Below are 15,873 nucleotides of genomic sequence, written 5' to 3' on the forward strand. Positions count from 1 at the left end.
CATAACTTAATCTCTGTGGGAAGAGAGGAGCCTAACTTCAATAAGTACAAGCAGCAAACACAGATGACCTACCGATAGTAACCAACCTCTCCACTGATGCCCTCCAGTGCTTTTCCACTAGCTCACCTCAGTGTTTAAGAACTCTCCTGCCTTTTGTTTCAGCAGAGTTGAGTTCAATCTGTCTTACCTATTGCAATAGTCTTGAATAAAGTCCTCCTTGCCTGCTTAACCGGGCCAGTGCAATTTTTCTTACCTTATGATGGTTATTATAAGAAAGGAGCATGGGTTCTCCCTCTGATGGCTTCTGCTGTGGCACTGAAGTCAATACCCCTGAAGGGAGTCATAGTCACAGGAAACAATGTCTTCACAGGTTAAGAGGAAGCAGTCTAGTGGACAGGTGATAGAACGTTGATAGAAACGAAGAAGAATTGTGGCTCCATTATAGTGCTCTCATTCCTTTTGAGATCTTCCAGCTGCATATTGTAATTTAAGTGGAGACAACTTAGCTTTACCCCCTTAAAATATTGCTGTTGAAAGGCTATTTGTCCTCTCCCTGTTAAATGTTTTCCCAACAGCCCTCGATAGATTTAAAGGAATTACAAGGGCAAAGAAGGTGAAAGTCTGAGACAATATAATTGATGACCCCAAATAAAGTACCACATGCTCAACAGTGATTTAAATGCTATTTAACAGATAAAATTGTGCCACTGTAGTATGTTTGCCTGTGTGTGTCTCTCTTTGTGTATTTGTTTCTCTTCAATAATTAGTTAGGTTCTTTTCTTTTCTTTTCTTTTCTTTTCTTTTCTTTTCTTTTCTTTTCTTTTCCTTCTCTTTTCCTTTATTATTTTGAGAGAGAGAGAGAGCAGGGGAGGGGCAGAGAGAGGGAAAGAGAGAGAATCTTAAGCTGGCTCCGCACTCTCAGTGTAGATCCCAACAAGGGGCTGGAACCCACAAACCATGAGATCATGACCCGAGCAGAAATCAAGAATCGAGGCTTAACCAACTGAGCCACTCAGGTGCCCCCAGTTAGGACTATTCCAATAAGAAATAATAGTGTCTTCTAAGTAGTATTGTCATTTCGGAAAAGACAATAACACCATCAAATTGATATAATTTGGAAACAGTCAAGCAGAGAAATAAAAATTAAATAAAAATATTGAAAGAAAAGGTGAGGCAGTAAATATTAGGTAAGTATTGAAAGAGTTCTTATTTCCTTCAGTAAGGGTAATATTTACTTTTGCCTTAAGCTCTTGATATGACAAATATTTTCCAGTTAATGATTCACCCAAAAAAAAAAGGAGAGTCAATTTCTCTTTGCTCTGTTCCAGAGCTTAAGGAGGTTCTTAGATAAAAAAAAACAAAAACAAAAACAAAAACAAAAAAAAAAAACAAAACCAAACCAAAACAAAACAAAAAAAAAAACAAATGTCATATTGGAACCATTAAGTGGGAATGTTGGCTTTTTAATTTGCTCTTAATACAATGATTAAGACAAAGGGTTAAACCATCCTACTTTACAAATCATCAGTAGCTTTGGAAATTAGGAAAGAGTAGAACTTTAAGCATCCTTCATTATTCAGTCAAAAATGAATGGCTAGACTTTATAGGTGTCGGAGGCACATTACTACCCAGTCTTAGAAAAGCAAGTCAGAAAACGCCTGACCCATGAATCTCAGTGACCCATATACATGTAACTGTCTCTCCCAATCATGTTTAATACAAGCCAAACATTGTGTGCTACCAAGCTAAGATCTGCTTTGTTTTTCTGAAACCCACGTTACCTTGTCATTATGTAATATATAGTTGGGATTAAATGTTCCTTATTAGAACTATTCACGAAGAAAGTATGTCTGAAGGATCCATATCAAAGAATACCCTTTGCTGTGAATGACCAAATCCCTCTCTGATATAACATTCCTCCCTTCCATCTATATTTTAGAAACAACAGAAAGATTAATAGAGTTGTAATGTAATCAATGCTGAATTATTACCCAACAGGTTAAGGTAAGTGCTTAGGATACGAGCAAAGCAGACAGGTCAGAAATGTGTAAGAAAAGCCTAACTGTGATGAATTTATACAGCCCTTCAAAGTAAGAAAATCTAGGAGAAAATAACTTTAATTTCAGTATTTCTATGAGGTTTATGACCTTATGAAAAAATTAATTTTCTTTCCAATTACCTATGGGGTGGTCGTCACAAATTTTTCAGTGTTTGGACTTCTAAAATTCTCTATCCAGCTCTGGATACAAAAACTCTAAACACAGAGGGTTAAGGCATCAAAGATGAAAGCTAGCACACTTACAACTATTTATATTGCAAAAGCTTTGCCCTTCTTCAAGAACATGCAGTTTCCCAAACACTAACCTCTCTTTACAAGGTTATGCTTATTAGCTGGGATTTGTAGCTCAATGGCAACACTGTTCATCCTTGGTTCAATTCAGATTGTAATTTCTTTTTAAACTACCTGACCCTTATAATCATATGGTGAGTAGGTCTGATCATTCATCTTCCCGAGGCCAAGTTTTTGGTCTGAACACAGAGTCACTTGTGTTTCTGAAGCCTCGCAGCATTATGATGATTGGGGTAAAAACTGTCAATTGAGAAAAGTATGAAAGAAACCTTTCATACAATGTTTTCATTGTCTTGTTCTTTTTCTGGAACTAAAATTCCCGATCAAAAAAACAAAAGTCTTCCTAGATACAAGGATGAAGTTTTAAGAGATGATCTTTGTTTCTAATTAAGTGTGGAAGTTATCAACTATTTCATCATCCCCAGTGTTAGAATGTGCTGAATAAGATTTTGCTTTTTCTCAGGGCCCAGCATTTATTAAGCACTCAGCAAATTGTTATTGAATGAATGAATGTACCAAACGCATGTCTTTATCCTGACATCCTTCATAGTATTAAAGCTGAATCATCCCTCAAAGTATTAAAATATTGCATGAGTGTCTGGCTTCCCATCCAGAGTACCACATTCCTGGTGTTGCTTAAATTGGATTATAGGCTGAAGGAGATTTAGTCCTGAGCTAAGTGCTTAGACTGGGTTTTTGCCCATCCCTGAACCATTCACTGAAAACAAAAGGAATGGAATCAAGCTGACTGATTTATGTGAAGTAGAGCCCACCATCTCCTGAGTCAGGATGGAGTCAATTCCACCCAAAGCACATGGCTGTTACCCAACAGAGGAGGAGAGAATATTCCAGAGTATGGGGTCATTAAGAACTGACAAGGGAAGCATGGATGCTGGAATGGCGACCAAGAAATACTGAACATGTAATTTCTATTTTTAATGTGACTCAATGAAAAACTGATGAGAATAACTTATGTGTTAGAAATAATTGCTTATCTTTCAAGATTTAAAGAAAGTCTCCTTTAAATTGGTTTAAAAAATGAAAAGATTTTTAGTTACTCTGCACACCATGCTCTTGTTGTTAGGAAGAGACCGCTTAGATAGGATGCCACCTATTGTGCCGTGGAGTTTGAGTCTGACTAGACATTGATTAGCTGATTGGCTTTGAGTGTTTCTTAAGTAGTTAATAATGCTATTTCCAGAGAGGTTTTAAATTAAAAGTGCTTGACTTTATGTAGATTATGGCTAATACCTCTTGCATATTTTCCAAGAAATATTTCACTAGAGGTCATACAAACATTCTTTTAACATTTTTCCTCTAAATCTTGTATGCATGCTTGAGGAAAGTGTGCATTCTCTAGTTTTGGGGTGCATGATCTTTTATGTATTAATTAAATCAATTTTGTTTAATGTGTTGCTCTAAATATTTACTTTTTTGCTGCTCAAGCTAAAAAATTGAAAGAGGTATATTAAATGCAATAGGTTTCTCTATTTTTTCTCTACAGTTCCATTAATTTTGGATTTTCCTACTTTGTTTAGAACTACCCCATTAATTAAAGCTTTTATTATTTTTAGAGACTTTTTATCCCTATTAGGGCTTTTCACCTTAGTATTTATAAGGGCTGATATTGATACAGCTACTCTAATGTGGTATATTTGCTTGTTATGTAATTTTTCTTAATCCTACTTTTTGTCTTTATCTTGTGTTTTCTGTCTTTTGTAAACTGCATATATTGGGCAATGTAGCCTACTTTTATCTGACGGAGTAGGCCATTAATATTTATTGCGACTATTGAACTACTATGCTTTCCATTTCTTTGCTGTTTTGAATATTTATCCTTTTTTTAAAGTTTATTATTTATTTTGAGAGAGAGAGAAAGAGAGAAGGGGAGGCTCAGAGAGAGAGAGGGAGAGAGATAATCCCAAGTAGGGTCTGCACCATCCAAGCAGAGCCTGACACAGGCATCGAACCCACAAACCATGAGATTATGACCTAAGCTGAAATCAAGAGTCAGATGTTTAACGGGCTGAGTCACCCAGGTGCCCTGTATATGTCATCCTATTCTCTCCTGGCCTCAAAAGTTTCTGTGGAGAAATCCACCAACAGTCTTATGGGAGTTCCCTTGTATGTGACTTCTTTCTTTTCTCTTGGTGCCCTTAAAATTATTTTTCTTTGAACTTTGACAATTTACTTATAAGGTGTGTCAGTGTAGCCGTACTCAGGCTCAAGCTGTTGGGGTTCTTTGGGCCTTATGGATCTAGATGTCCATTACTTTCCATAGGTTTGGGAAGTTTTCAGCCATATTGCTTTAAATATGTTTTTTGTCCCTTTCTTTTTTTTTTCCTTCTGGAATTCCCATAATGAGAATATTTCTTTTTTTTTTTTAATATTTATTTATTTTTGAGAAAGAGAGAGACAGAGAGAGAGAGAGAGAGACCATGAGCAGGGGAGGGGCAGAGAGAGAGGGAGACACAGAGTCTGAAGCAGGCTCCAGGATCTGGGCTGTCAGCACAGAGCCCGACGCGGGGCCCAAACTCAGGAACCGTGAGATCATGACCTGAGCCAAAGTCAGCTGCTTAACCTGAGCCACCCAAGTACCCCGAGAATATTATTTCTATTCATTATATTCCCTAATTCCCATAGGCTTTCTTCATGCTTTTTCATTGTTATTCTTTTTGCTCCTCTGGGTAAGTTCCAATATCCTATCCTCCAGGTTGTTGATTCCTTCTCCCGCCTAGTCGAGTCCACTTTGGAAACTCTTTATTGAATTCCTCAGTTCAGTTATTGTATTCTCAACTCTAGGATTTGTTTGGGTTTTTTTGCTCTTTGAGACTCCAGTTAGACATATGTCAGATATCTCAGTCTTTCAGTTTTCATAATCTATTGTTTTTATTTTCTCTCTCCTCATCTGTCTTTGGTATGATATGTGTTATTTCCTCAGTTAATTAGTGATTCCTTTAGCTATAACTAATATGTTACTAAACTATTCATTGAGTTATGTATTTCAATAATGATATTTCATTATCTGTTTGGCTCTTTTCATTGTCTGCCTTTTCTTTTTACATATTTCTTATTACATATCACTTTAATTCACAGTTATTTAAGTATTTCATGGCATCCCATTCCTGCTAATTCTCATATCTAAATTGCTTTAGTATATAAATCTGTTTCTCAATCAAAATGGCTTATTTCCCTGTGTGCTTGATTAATTAATCCAGAAGCATTAATTAGAAAGGCTTTTCTTCAGAGATGATTTTCATTCACTTCTTAGAGTAACCATCAGAATTTACTGACCTGGAACTACTTTCATACATTAAAAGATTTCTGGTTTTATGTAGGAGTCTTCAGCTTCTTTACTTTATTTACCTGTAATCCATAACTTAGTCTCAGAATCATAGTCTTTTCCTGTTTCCCAACTACTCTGGGTTTAACTCACTTTCATTTGTATTATGATTACCTTCCTAATGAACCAAAAAATGAACTACCTAGTATGTGTTTTATTTTATCCAATAACCTATTTCAACAGAGGGATCATTGAGCGTATCTCACCAACCATACTGCCAGAAGCAGAAATCATCTACTTCTGTTAGAAGTAGTCAATTTTGGTAATTTGCATTTTTCATATAAATTATTCATTTTACCTTTTTTGTAGCGTATTGGTATAAAGTTGTTTATGGTTCCCTCTTATTTTTTAAATCTCTCCTGTGTTTATTTCTTCATCTCTATTTTCATTCCTAACACATATATAAAGTTTATTTATTTTGAGAGAGTGCATGAGCAGAAGGACAGAGAGAGCGAGGGAGAGAGAATCCCAAGCAGGCTCCACACTGTCAGTGCAGAGCCTGATGTGAGGCTCAAACTCAGGAACTGTGAGATCATAACTTGAGCTAGAGTCGGACGCTTAACCAAGTAAGCCACCCAAGTGGCCCTCATTCCTAATATTTTTATGTCTCTGTTTTTTCTTCATCAGTTTCACCAGTTAATATATGTGTGTGTGTATATATATATGCTGAAAACTACACAATACTGACTAAAGAAATCAAAGAAGATCTAAATAAATGAAGAGACATCTTGTGATCATGGATGGGCAGCCTCAGCATAGTAAAATGTCAAATTTCCCCAAATTGATATACAAATTTAACATAATTCTTATCAAAATCCCAGTAAGATATTGTGTGTGTATGTATTTTTAAGAAACTAACTTTTAGCTAAGTTTCACTGGACCCTCTCTATTATATCACAGTTTTATTTTCCAGAGATCAGCATGCGTTTTTTCTGGCAAAGGCCAAAAATTTTAGAACCATGACCAAGTGGGGTTTATTTCAGGGATGCAAGGTTAGTTCAACATTCAAAACTCAATGTATCTACCATATTTACAGGCTAAAGGGAAAAAATCACTTTATCATATTAACTGATGCAGAAAAAAAAATCTGACAAAATTTAACACTAATTCATGAAAAGAAAAACTCTCAGAAAAACAGGAATAAAAGGGCACTTCCTCAACTTGATTAAGAGCACCTACAAGAAACGTACAGCTAACGTTATATTTAATAGTGAAACATTAAATCCTTTCCTGAGATTGGGAATAGGGCAACGGTATCTCTCTTATTCAAAAATAGTGCTGGAAGTTCTAGGCACTGCATTAGGCAAAGAAAGGAAATAAAAGGCATACAGTTCAGAAAGAAGGAAATGAAACTATCGCTATTTGCAGATGGCATGACTGTCTATGTAAAATATCCCAAAGAATCTACAAAATCCTCCTCAAACTAATAAGCGAATTCAGCACGGTCTTGGGATACAAGATAAACATACAAAAATCAATTGTATATATACTTGCAATAAACATGTTAATATGGGGATCAAAAACACAGTATCACTTATAATCTCTCAAACAAATAAAATGCTTAGGTGTAAACCTAATAAAAGCATAGATAGAATTGAATATGCTGAAAACTACACAATACTGACTAAAGAAATCAAAGAAGATCTAAATAAATGGAGAGACATCTTGTGATCATGGACTGGAAAACACAGCATAGTGAAATGCCAAATTTCCTAAATTGATACACAGGTTTAACTTAGTTCTTATCAAAATCCCAGTAAGATATTGTGGAGACATAGATAAGGTTATCCTACATTTTTATGGAAAGACAATAAAGTTCTAGACCAATTTTGAAAAAGAAAACTAAAGTAGAAGCAAGCTGTCTATTTGGTTGCAAGCCTTTTTAAGTAGAATAATCAATCCTGTCTGGCATTGGAGGTATAGACACATAGATTGATAGAATATAATAGACAACCCACATATAGACCCACACAAAATATGCCCATCTGATTTCTGTCCAGTTTGGTTGTGATAGAGCAAAAGCCGTTCAGTGGAGGAAACACAGCCTTTACAACAAATATGGTGTTGGAATAACTGAATATCCAAAGGCAAAAAAAAAAAAAAAAAAAAGTCCTAAATGTTTCACATTTCATGCAAAATTAATTCTACATGGATCATGGACTTAAAAGTAAAATGTAAGACTACAGAACTTTTAGAGAAGAACACAAAAGAGAAAATCTTTGTGATCTAGGGCTAGAGTTTGTGATAACAAAAACATGATCCATAAAGAAAAAACTGATAAACTAGACTTCATCAAAATTAAAAACCTTTGCTCTGTGAAAGACCCCATTAAGAGGAAGACAAGCTACAGAGTGAGAGGAAATATTTGCAAACCAATTTAGGTATTGGACAAAGGACTAGTATCTAGAATATATCTAAAAAAATTGTTTTTAATGTTTCTTTATTTTTGAGACAGAGAGAGACAGAGCATGAACGGGGGAAGGTCAATGAGAGAGGGAGACACAGAATCTGAAACAGGCTCCAGGCTCTGAGCTGTCAGCACAGAGCCTGACGCGGGGCTCGAACTCACAGACCGCGCGATCATGACCTGAGCTGAAGTCGGACGTCCAACCGACTGAGCCACCCAGGCGCCCCTAGAATATATTTTTAAAGAAAAACAGGGGCCCAGGGTGGCTTAGCTGGTTGAGTGCCAAACTCTTGATTTCAGCTCAAGTCATGATCCCAGGGTTGTGGGATCCAGCCCTATGCCGGGCTCTGTGCTAAGCATGGAGCCTGCTTAAAATTCTCTCTCTCTCTCTCTCTCTCTCTCTCTCTCTCTCTCTCTCTCCCCCCGCCCCTCCTCGGTCACACTCTCTCAAAATAAATAAATAAACTTTAAAAAAAATTATTAAAAAAACACTCAAAACTCAACAGTAAAAACAAAAAAATAACCCAATTAGAAAAAGAGTGATGAAGAAACACATCACGGAAGAAGAATTACAGGCACCAAGAAGCACATGAAAAGATGTTCAATATGATCAGCCTTTGGTGAAGTATAAAATAAAACCACCAGATCACCACACACTTATCAGAATAGCTAAAATAAAAATCAATGACATCACCAAATGCCCATGAGGAAGTGAGGAAACTGGGTCATTCAAACATTGCTGGTGGGAATGTAAACTGGTTACAGCCACTCTGGCAAACAGTTTGATCATTTCTTAAATACTAAACATTCAATTACCATATATGACTCAGTGATTTCACTGCTGGGCATTTATCCTAGGAAAATGAAGACGATGTTTATACAAAAACCTGTATACAAATGAACATAGCAACTTTATTCGTAACAGCTCAAACTGACCAGAGATCCTTCAGCTGGTAAATGGCTAAACACACTGTGACACATCCATACCATGGAACACTACTCAATACCAAAATAGGAAGCAACTATCAGATGCACTTGACCCACAAAATAAGCAGTGTGAATCTCTAAGAGAATCATGCTGAGTGAAAAAAGCTAATCCCAAAGTGTTACCTACTGTAATATTCCAATTATATAATATTGAAATAACAGAATTATAAAGGTAGAGGACAGATTATGGTTGGAAGGAGCAGGTGGGGGCGGGAGCAAAGTAGGTGTGGCTTTAAAAGGGCAACAGGAGGCGTTTTTGTGTTTGAATGTTGTAAATGGAAATTTTCTACACATTGACTTTATGAATGCCATTATCCTGGATGTGATAGTATAGTTTTGCACAGTTACCACGGGGTAAACTGGGTGGAGGGTACATGAGAGGGATCTCTGTACTGTTTTTTTTTTCTTTTTTTTACAACTAGTTATCTCAAAACGAAAGCATGCTAATAAAATAGTAGCATTAAACATGTTTTACATTGTATAGAATGGCCTCTTCATTTTCAACGTCCATGCCATTCCAAAGCAACGTATTGGTCAGTTGCCGCCATTCCAGGCTTGAGGAGTTTAATGTAACATAGAAAATTTCTCAATTACTAAGAGCTATATTTGATCATAGATCAGGAAAAGACACAACTGGGAAGTCCAAATTTAGAATAAATGCTATCTTACTGCATCCAAGATAGAACGAATTTAAATGATATATGATGGTTACCTTATTGAATTGTGGCATCCTCCCCACCACAAAGTAGTAATTAAATCTTAAAAGGTTATGGTAACCTTTAGGGAGCTTATAACATTAAGTCTGGCACTGAAAATAGGTCAGATGTGGTCAGGTACACTGAGAACGCCTTTAAATGAATTTAAAATGACCACAGCACCTGGGTTTGGAGGAATGAAATAAAATACAATATTCTCCACTACATTATACTTTGGCTGTTTATTTCTAGTCTGCCTTGATTTGAAAGCTTTTCATGATCAGTGGTCTTCGGCTATGCAAGTTACTAAAAGCTTGTATCTTGGTCTTGGGTTAAATCTCTCATTTCTAGAGATGTAAACTTGGTTCTCTTTACCTGCTCTGGCTTCGGTGTATCAGACCTGCCATTACACAGTGGTATGCAACTTTCAGAAGGTGTCAGAAACTGAAACTCGTACCAGTAAATCCTCACTGAGGATAACCAGCTGCATTTCTAAGTTTTCCACTGATGCTAACAGGTTTTGGAGTTAGCAACTACTGTTTAGCAGTACTTACAGTAAACACTTAAAAATCTGTACTTTGGGTTTGCCAGAGTGGGAATTAGTGCCCTTTCAAGTTTATTTAAAGACTCAGTTCAGTTCTAGCAGACTCCCTCTCAAACAAGTAGGGGTGTTATGCACGTAACGACTGCACAGGAAATCTGGTTTTGCCTTCCACCACTTACATTTGAAGGAGAAATGCCATCGCTACACAAAACCTACAGGAATCCCACTCTGAGTAATTAAGTGACCAACCTCTTAAAAATCTGCCAGCAGCAGCGGTGTCTATAAAAATCTGTCTAGTGGGTCAGTTATTTAGTTCTATTTCTGCACTTAAAATGAGGATTATTTGGAGAAAAAGATATCATGTAATTTTCTGTTAACCAAGTAAGTGCCAAAACGTAGGATTAAAATGGCCATTTTGATGCATTTGAATTATGAGAAAATGGGTTAACAGGAGAAGATATCGTTGCATTCTGTCAAAGAAGTGGTATATAGTGTAGCTTTTTTCGGGCTCCTGCTGGTGAAAATTTTGCTAAGTGTTTGCTTGCTTGAGACATCAGGCTGTTCAAACCTTATGGTGGACGGAAGAGGTCTGGGATCCACAGGGCAGGGTTTCATTTTCTTAAGTGAATCATGAAAATACACAAACGATCTTTTTTTTTTTTTTTTTCTGGGAAAGGAGGCTGCCTGATGATGTTCTTTACCGGTAATGAGAATTTTTCATTATCTTTAAACGAACCAAAAATGTCACTTAACTCATAACTTGCCCAAACAACTAAATCCCATTTTAATTTATTTTTTATTTTTTTTGCAGCAACCTGGTAATGTATAAACAGGAGTCATTTCTGACTTAAAAAAAAAAAAAAGTAAATCCTGAATACATTGCCCTTGTAAATTGTTCTTTACTATTAAGGTGGACAAGGACTCTTTTCTTTATACAGGTTTTATCTTTTATTGTGTTCTTTTTTCTACATGAAGAAACAAAACATTACAGCAACTAGAAATGCTATTCCACACTTTTCTTGCTAAACCACAGACTGATTTTGTGGAACAAAAGGTCTTCAAAAATCACGTTTCATTATAAACTTGCCCAAAAAGGTTGATATTCAAAATGCTGCTTTTGTGTGTACAAAATTCTACATTAAAAAAAAAAAAAAAAAAAAAAAAAAAGCAGCAAAGACCGTGAAGGATCCAGGGGCAGCCTTCTTCCAAGTGCAGCGTTCTGTCGACGACGCAGATGCCGTTGCTGGGCCCGCGGGGTGCTCCGGGGGCCTGACTCCAGACGCTGCCTTCGTGGTTTGCAGTCTTCAGCCAAGCCCCATCTGTGCCCACATGTATACTTTTCTAGAGTTGATCCCATGCCCACTAAAGACAAGCTGCTTTACGCTGCGATGGCACGCGTTATTCCTTTGCCACCAACCACTGTGTAAAACCCAAACACGTTCCTACTTAATGGCCGGTACAACAAACACTTTATGCCACACTGTCGCTCAATGTAAGCACAGAGGCTGGTTAATCTCAATCTGCGTTGCTCGACAATGTCTTTGGAGGACGTTAAAACGAACAGGATGTGTCACCTGATGAGGAAGCTTCTTCAGTTTCAGACTCAGTTGGACTCAGATTCAAATATGTAGACAGTCGTACCAGCTACTCCCATTTTATCGTCCACAGTGTAAGCTTCACCTTCCAAAGCGATTCTAAAACTAACCTAAAGGAAACTTCAAGAACCTGAAAACCTTTGCTATTATTGTACTATGCTTTTTGTTTTATATTTTCAAATCGAGACTATTCTTTGTGTTACAAGCATTCCGGGGTAAAATTTTCCCTCAAAGTGAGTATGTCTCAAAAGAATGCAAGCCACTAAAGTTCCTGTTTTTAATCACTGATCTGTGTCCCAGTTAAAATAATTTATAAAATATTACTTTAAATGAAGGTGCTAAAACCATTCAAAAAATATTAAGTACTTTTGCTATCACTGGGAACTCACCATGAAGTGAACAGAATAAGTGAATGTGCTTATATGAGAATGAACATTTTATCAAGTACAACCCTGGCAAAAAATTGAGCTGACTTGTGGGAGCCATTGGGAGTCTTATGTAGCTGTAAGATACTGGCTTCTCACCCGAAACAGCACACTTCTTTCATGTTCAAGCAGGTCTGGCGGGCTTGCACTGACCTCAGATCAGGTAGTATTTGTACGAATTCCCCTGCATAGCCCATCTTGTTCACTAAAGCGAGCTGATTTGGGAAACAGAGTCTCAAAGCTTCTAATCACTCACTCACAAGAACGTTTTCTACAGTCTCCTGTAGGAAAACAATGGGAGTTTTGCTGACACGCAAGGCAGCTCCTACTAGTAGCAAAACTTTTAAGGGTTGCCAAAATAAAACACTTTGAGTAAACTGGTACTCCAGAAAGACAGAAGGGCTGCTGTGTGGTTATGTCAAGTGCTGGTCCCACCAAAGCAGAGTCCTCACACAGTAGAACTATCCAGACACTTTTAAAATCATCTTTATTCTGGTTGCAAAGACACGCTTTACTTAATATTTTATTTGTTCCCATTTGGAGTCTCATAGCTTGCCATGTAAAACACTGACTTCACTATCAAACTGCTATATAAGAACATTGTTATAAAATACAAACTATAAACTAAGACAAACTTCTTTACAGTATTCAGATTAGTGCATCAAAACAACATTGATTTAAAAAGGCAAGTGATTAATTGGCAAACATCCAAATTGTTTTCTAATGGAGGATGGTACAAAATGGTATGCAAAGTAAACACTAAATTTTAAGTGTTAGTGCTCAAAAACAATAATTCTGGGAAAGTTGCTCCCCAAAAGTAATTCTGACCCAAGGATATACATGTAGCCATAATTCTGAAGGATTTCAGGGAAGGTAATTAATTTTCCATCCTAATAGCTGTGGAAGTACACAGCAGAATAACAAGTTGTATCTCCAGATTTCTAACATAGTATGAACTGATTTTTCATACTCTTCCTCCAAATTACATTTAACATTTATAGTGACTACACATACCCCAGCAAACATCAGACTTAAACAGGTCCTATGCAAAAACAATTATCCTTAGTATTTTACTAGGCAATCTACAGCAAATGTTTAATATATACACATCAGGAGGATGAGATATTCTAGGAAATTACTCACTGATTTCATTTAGAGTAAACGAAGGTCTTAAGAGAAAACCAACAATAAAAGTTAAATAGATAATCTGTGCTGTTATGAACCAGAAAACGAAAGAAAACAAACCACCACAAACAGGTGGGTTAATTTTCCCTACGTTACTGAGAATATTTCCTCTGCTGGCCCATATCAAAATTAAATTTGAGATTTTTAATTGAAGTCACACAAATCTGGGTGCATGTCACTGTGTGACAGAGACAGATGCACACAGAACACGAACACACACACACACACACACACACACACACACACACACACACACCTTTAAATTTACTGATTCCAAAAGTTAAGTCAACAGGGCAAATAAATTATAAATGAAAGGCATATACATCGTGGACAAAACCTCAGAGTTACTAGATTGAAAAGCACAGAAGTTATGCCAGCAGTGATACCAAGAAAAACTTTCAGTATTAGAAAATATCAGATTGAATCTAAAAGAAACTTCCCCCTGCCAAATAAAAATAACAAAGTATGGGAGCCATCCTTTATGCAGTAGCTTTAGAATAATAATAATAATAAAAAAAATGATTACAGGAATCTTCGTACATAATTTAGAGAATGTAGTGCAACAGTGTGCTCCTTTATAATTCAGCCTTTCACTCTCCATATGATGAGACCGAGAATTACAAGTCCGATGACAATGATAAAAATGATGATGCACAGGGTTTTTCTGGATTTGCGCTACAGATGCAAAAACAAAAAAACATGTTTATATGTGTAGGGGAGCATCTCTATAGCAACTGAAAAATCATATGGTTCATTTCTAGAGTAAAACCAATAGTAATTAACTGCCCTCAGATTTTTGGCTATACTTTTTTGCTTCTCCAAACTCTCTTCAAATACAAATGGCACTATTCTTTCAAAAAATAGTCTCCTTAAATTAGTGGTTTAATTCAGGGGCTAATCATTCAACCTTTATCGGTCATTTTTCTGGGCTTAAAAAAGAGACGCAGACAAATAGGTTACTGACTTAATCAAAAGACTGAGGTTACCTATGTGTAAAAACTAAGAACAGCTTAAAAGCTTACACATTTTAAAATTTTTATCAAAGAGTTGCTCTTCAAAATGAGTTCTCTGAAAATATCAACACACATGAATGCTTGGCAATTTTTCCTGAAGTATTAGTTTCCAAAATTCCCATTCTTCAATATCAACAGAAACTGCATGAAAAATCTCAATATACAAATAAACACCAAACAGCTAAAAAGTTATAATACAGTCATTTAAAATACAAAGGTTAAAAGTTTTGTTCCGTTCTTCATTTCTGGCCCAGCTGTAGATTTCCAGATTTCTTTAATGGCTTGCGTATCTCACAGCAACATGCAGGAATCCTTTTTCTTACAAAGTAAAAAAATCTGTAAATTTTCTTTGTGTCGACTAGGAGTACCATAAAATTTCCAGAAAGATAGGTTTCTGTGAAATTCTCCTGAAAACTATAATGACTTTCCGTATACCACATAGTCAGCAACTTTTTCAACTGAATATTCCTCATAAATGAAGCACGATTTCTCTGAAGTTTCAGTAGCATCCTGCCTATGTATTTTCCCCAGACTCCACGTGAGCACCACAGACACAAGTATAATACACCTTTAAGAACAATCACAGGCTCCCCACTACAGGAGATCTGCGCCCAAGGCACCCTCGCTAGCGTGGGGTGGGGGGTAGGGTACTGCAGCGATAAGAGCCTCTATCAGCTGCCCTTCCACTCAGGGTTCACCCACACTATTGAGAAGTGCCGTATTTTGCAGAGACATGACTTTAATACCAAGGCCTCCAAAGAGAACCGGAGGGAAGCTGCTTTTCTCCCCAGTGCTTGTGCTGCATGGCTCTTTCCTTCTCCCTCCAGGGCCCGTGGGGTTAAGTATGGGGCAGCTCCAGATATGGAGGTGAGAAGACTGGGAAGATGTGCTCCTTTTCCCCAGGGTGGAGGTAGGCTGGCCCTTCCCCGAGCAAGGGGGAAGTAAAACTTGGGAGACATATCTACACCCCTCCAAAATCCAAAAGCAAAACAACATGGCAGGTAAGCCTAGTTATGGATACATCCTGCTAACCGCTATGTTTTGAGCAGTTGTAACCTAGCATCTGTGCTATGTGGGTGTGTTCGACTATTTATGAATGATACCTCCAGTCTGTGACATTAATTCTGCTGAGCCACACACCTGAATCACTGGCCCACAGAAGGTAAAGGTGAGTGACAGTTACTGCATCACTGAATACAACGGGCTGTAACTCAGCAATTTCTATAGAGCTTCATTGTTCTCAATGTATCACCAAGGATGCAGTGGTTTGTCTAGTGAAAAACGGCACTGCAACGAAAGGAAACTTCTGGGGTTAGTAACAAAAGTGAA

At 37.0% G+C, this 15,873-nt stretch overlaps 1 protein-coding gene across 2 annotated transcripts in view; it reads right to left on the reverse strand.

Annotated features, from left to right (window-relative positions):
• Positions 1-12,816: 12,816 nt before the first annotated feature.
• Positions 12,817-15,873, reverse strand: part of STX7 (syntaxin 7) — a 42,701-nt gene continuing 39,644 nt past the window's right edge. The window contains exon 10 of one of the 2 annotated variants that reach the window (XM_086707879.1): positions 12,817-14,206. In XM_086707879.1, coding sequence (XP_086564005.1) covers positions 14,114-14,206 — 93 coding nt within the window. In that variant the 3' untranslated portion in view covers positions 12,817-14,113. The other variant, XM_086707880.1, reaches the window with a different exon arrangement.

Source organism: Puma concolor, chromosome B2, assembly GCF_028749965.1.
Source record: "Puma concolor isolate L17-30 chromosome B2, mPumCon1.1.hap2, whole genome shotgun sequence".
In the NCBI taxonomy this organism is placed as follows: Eukaryota; Metazoa; Chordata; class Mammalia; order Carnivora; family Felidae; genus Puma; species Puma concolor.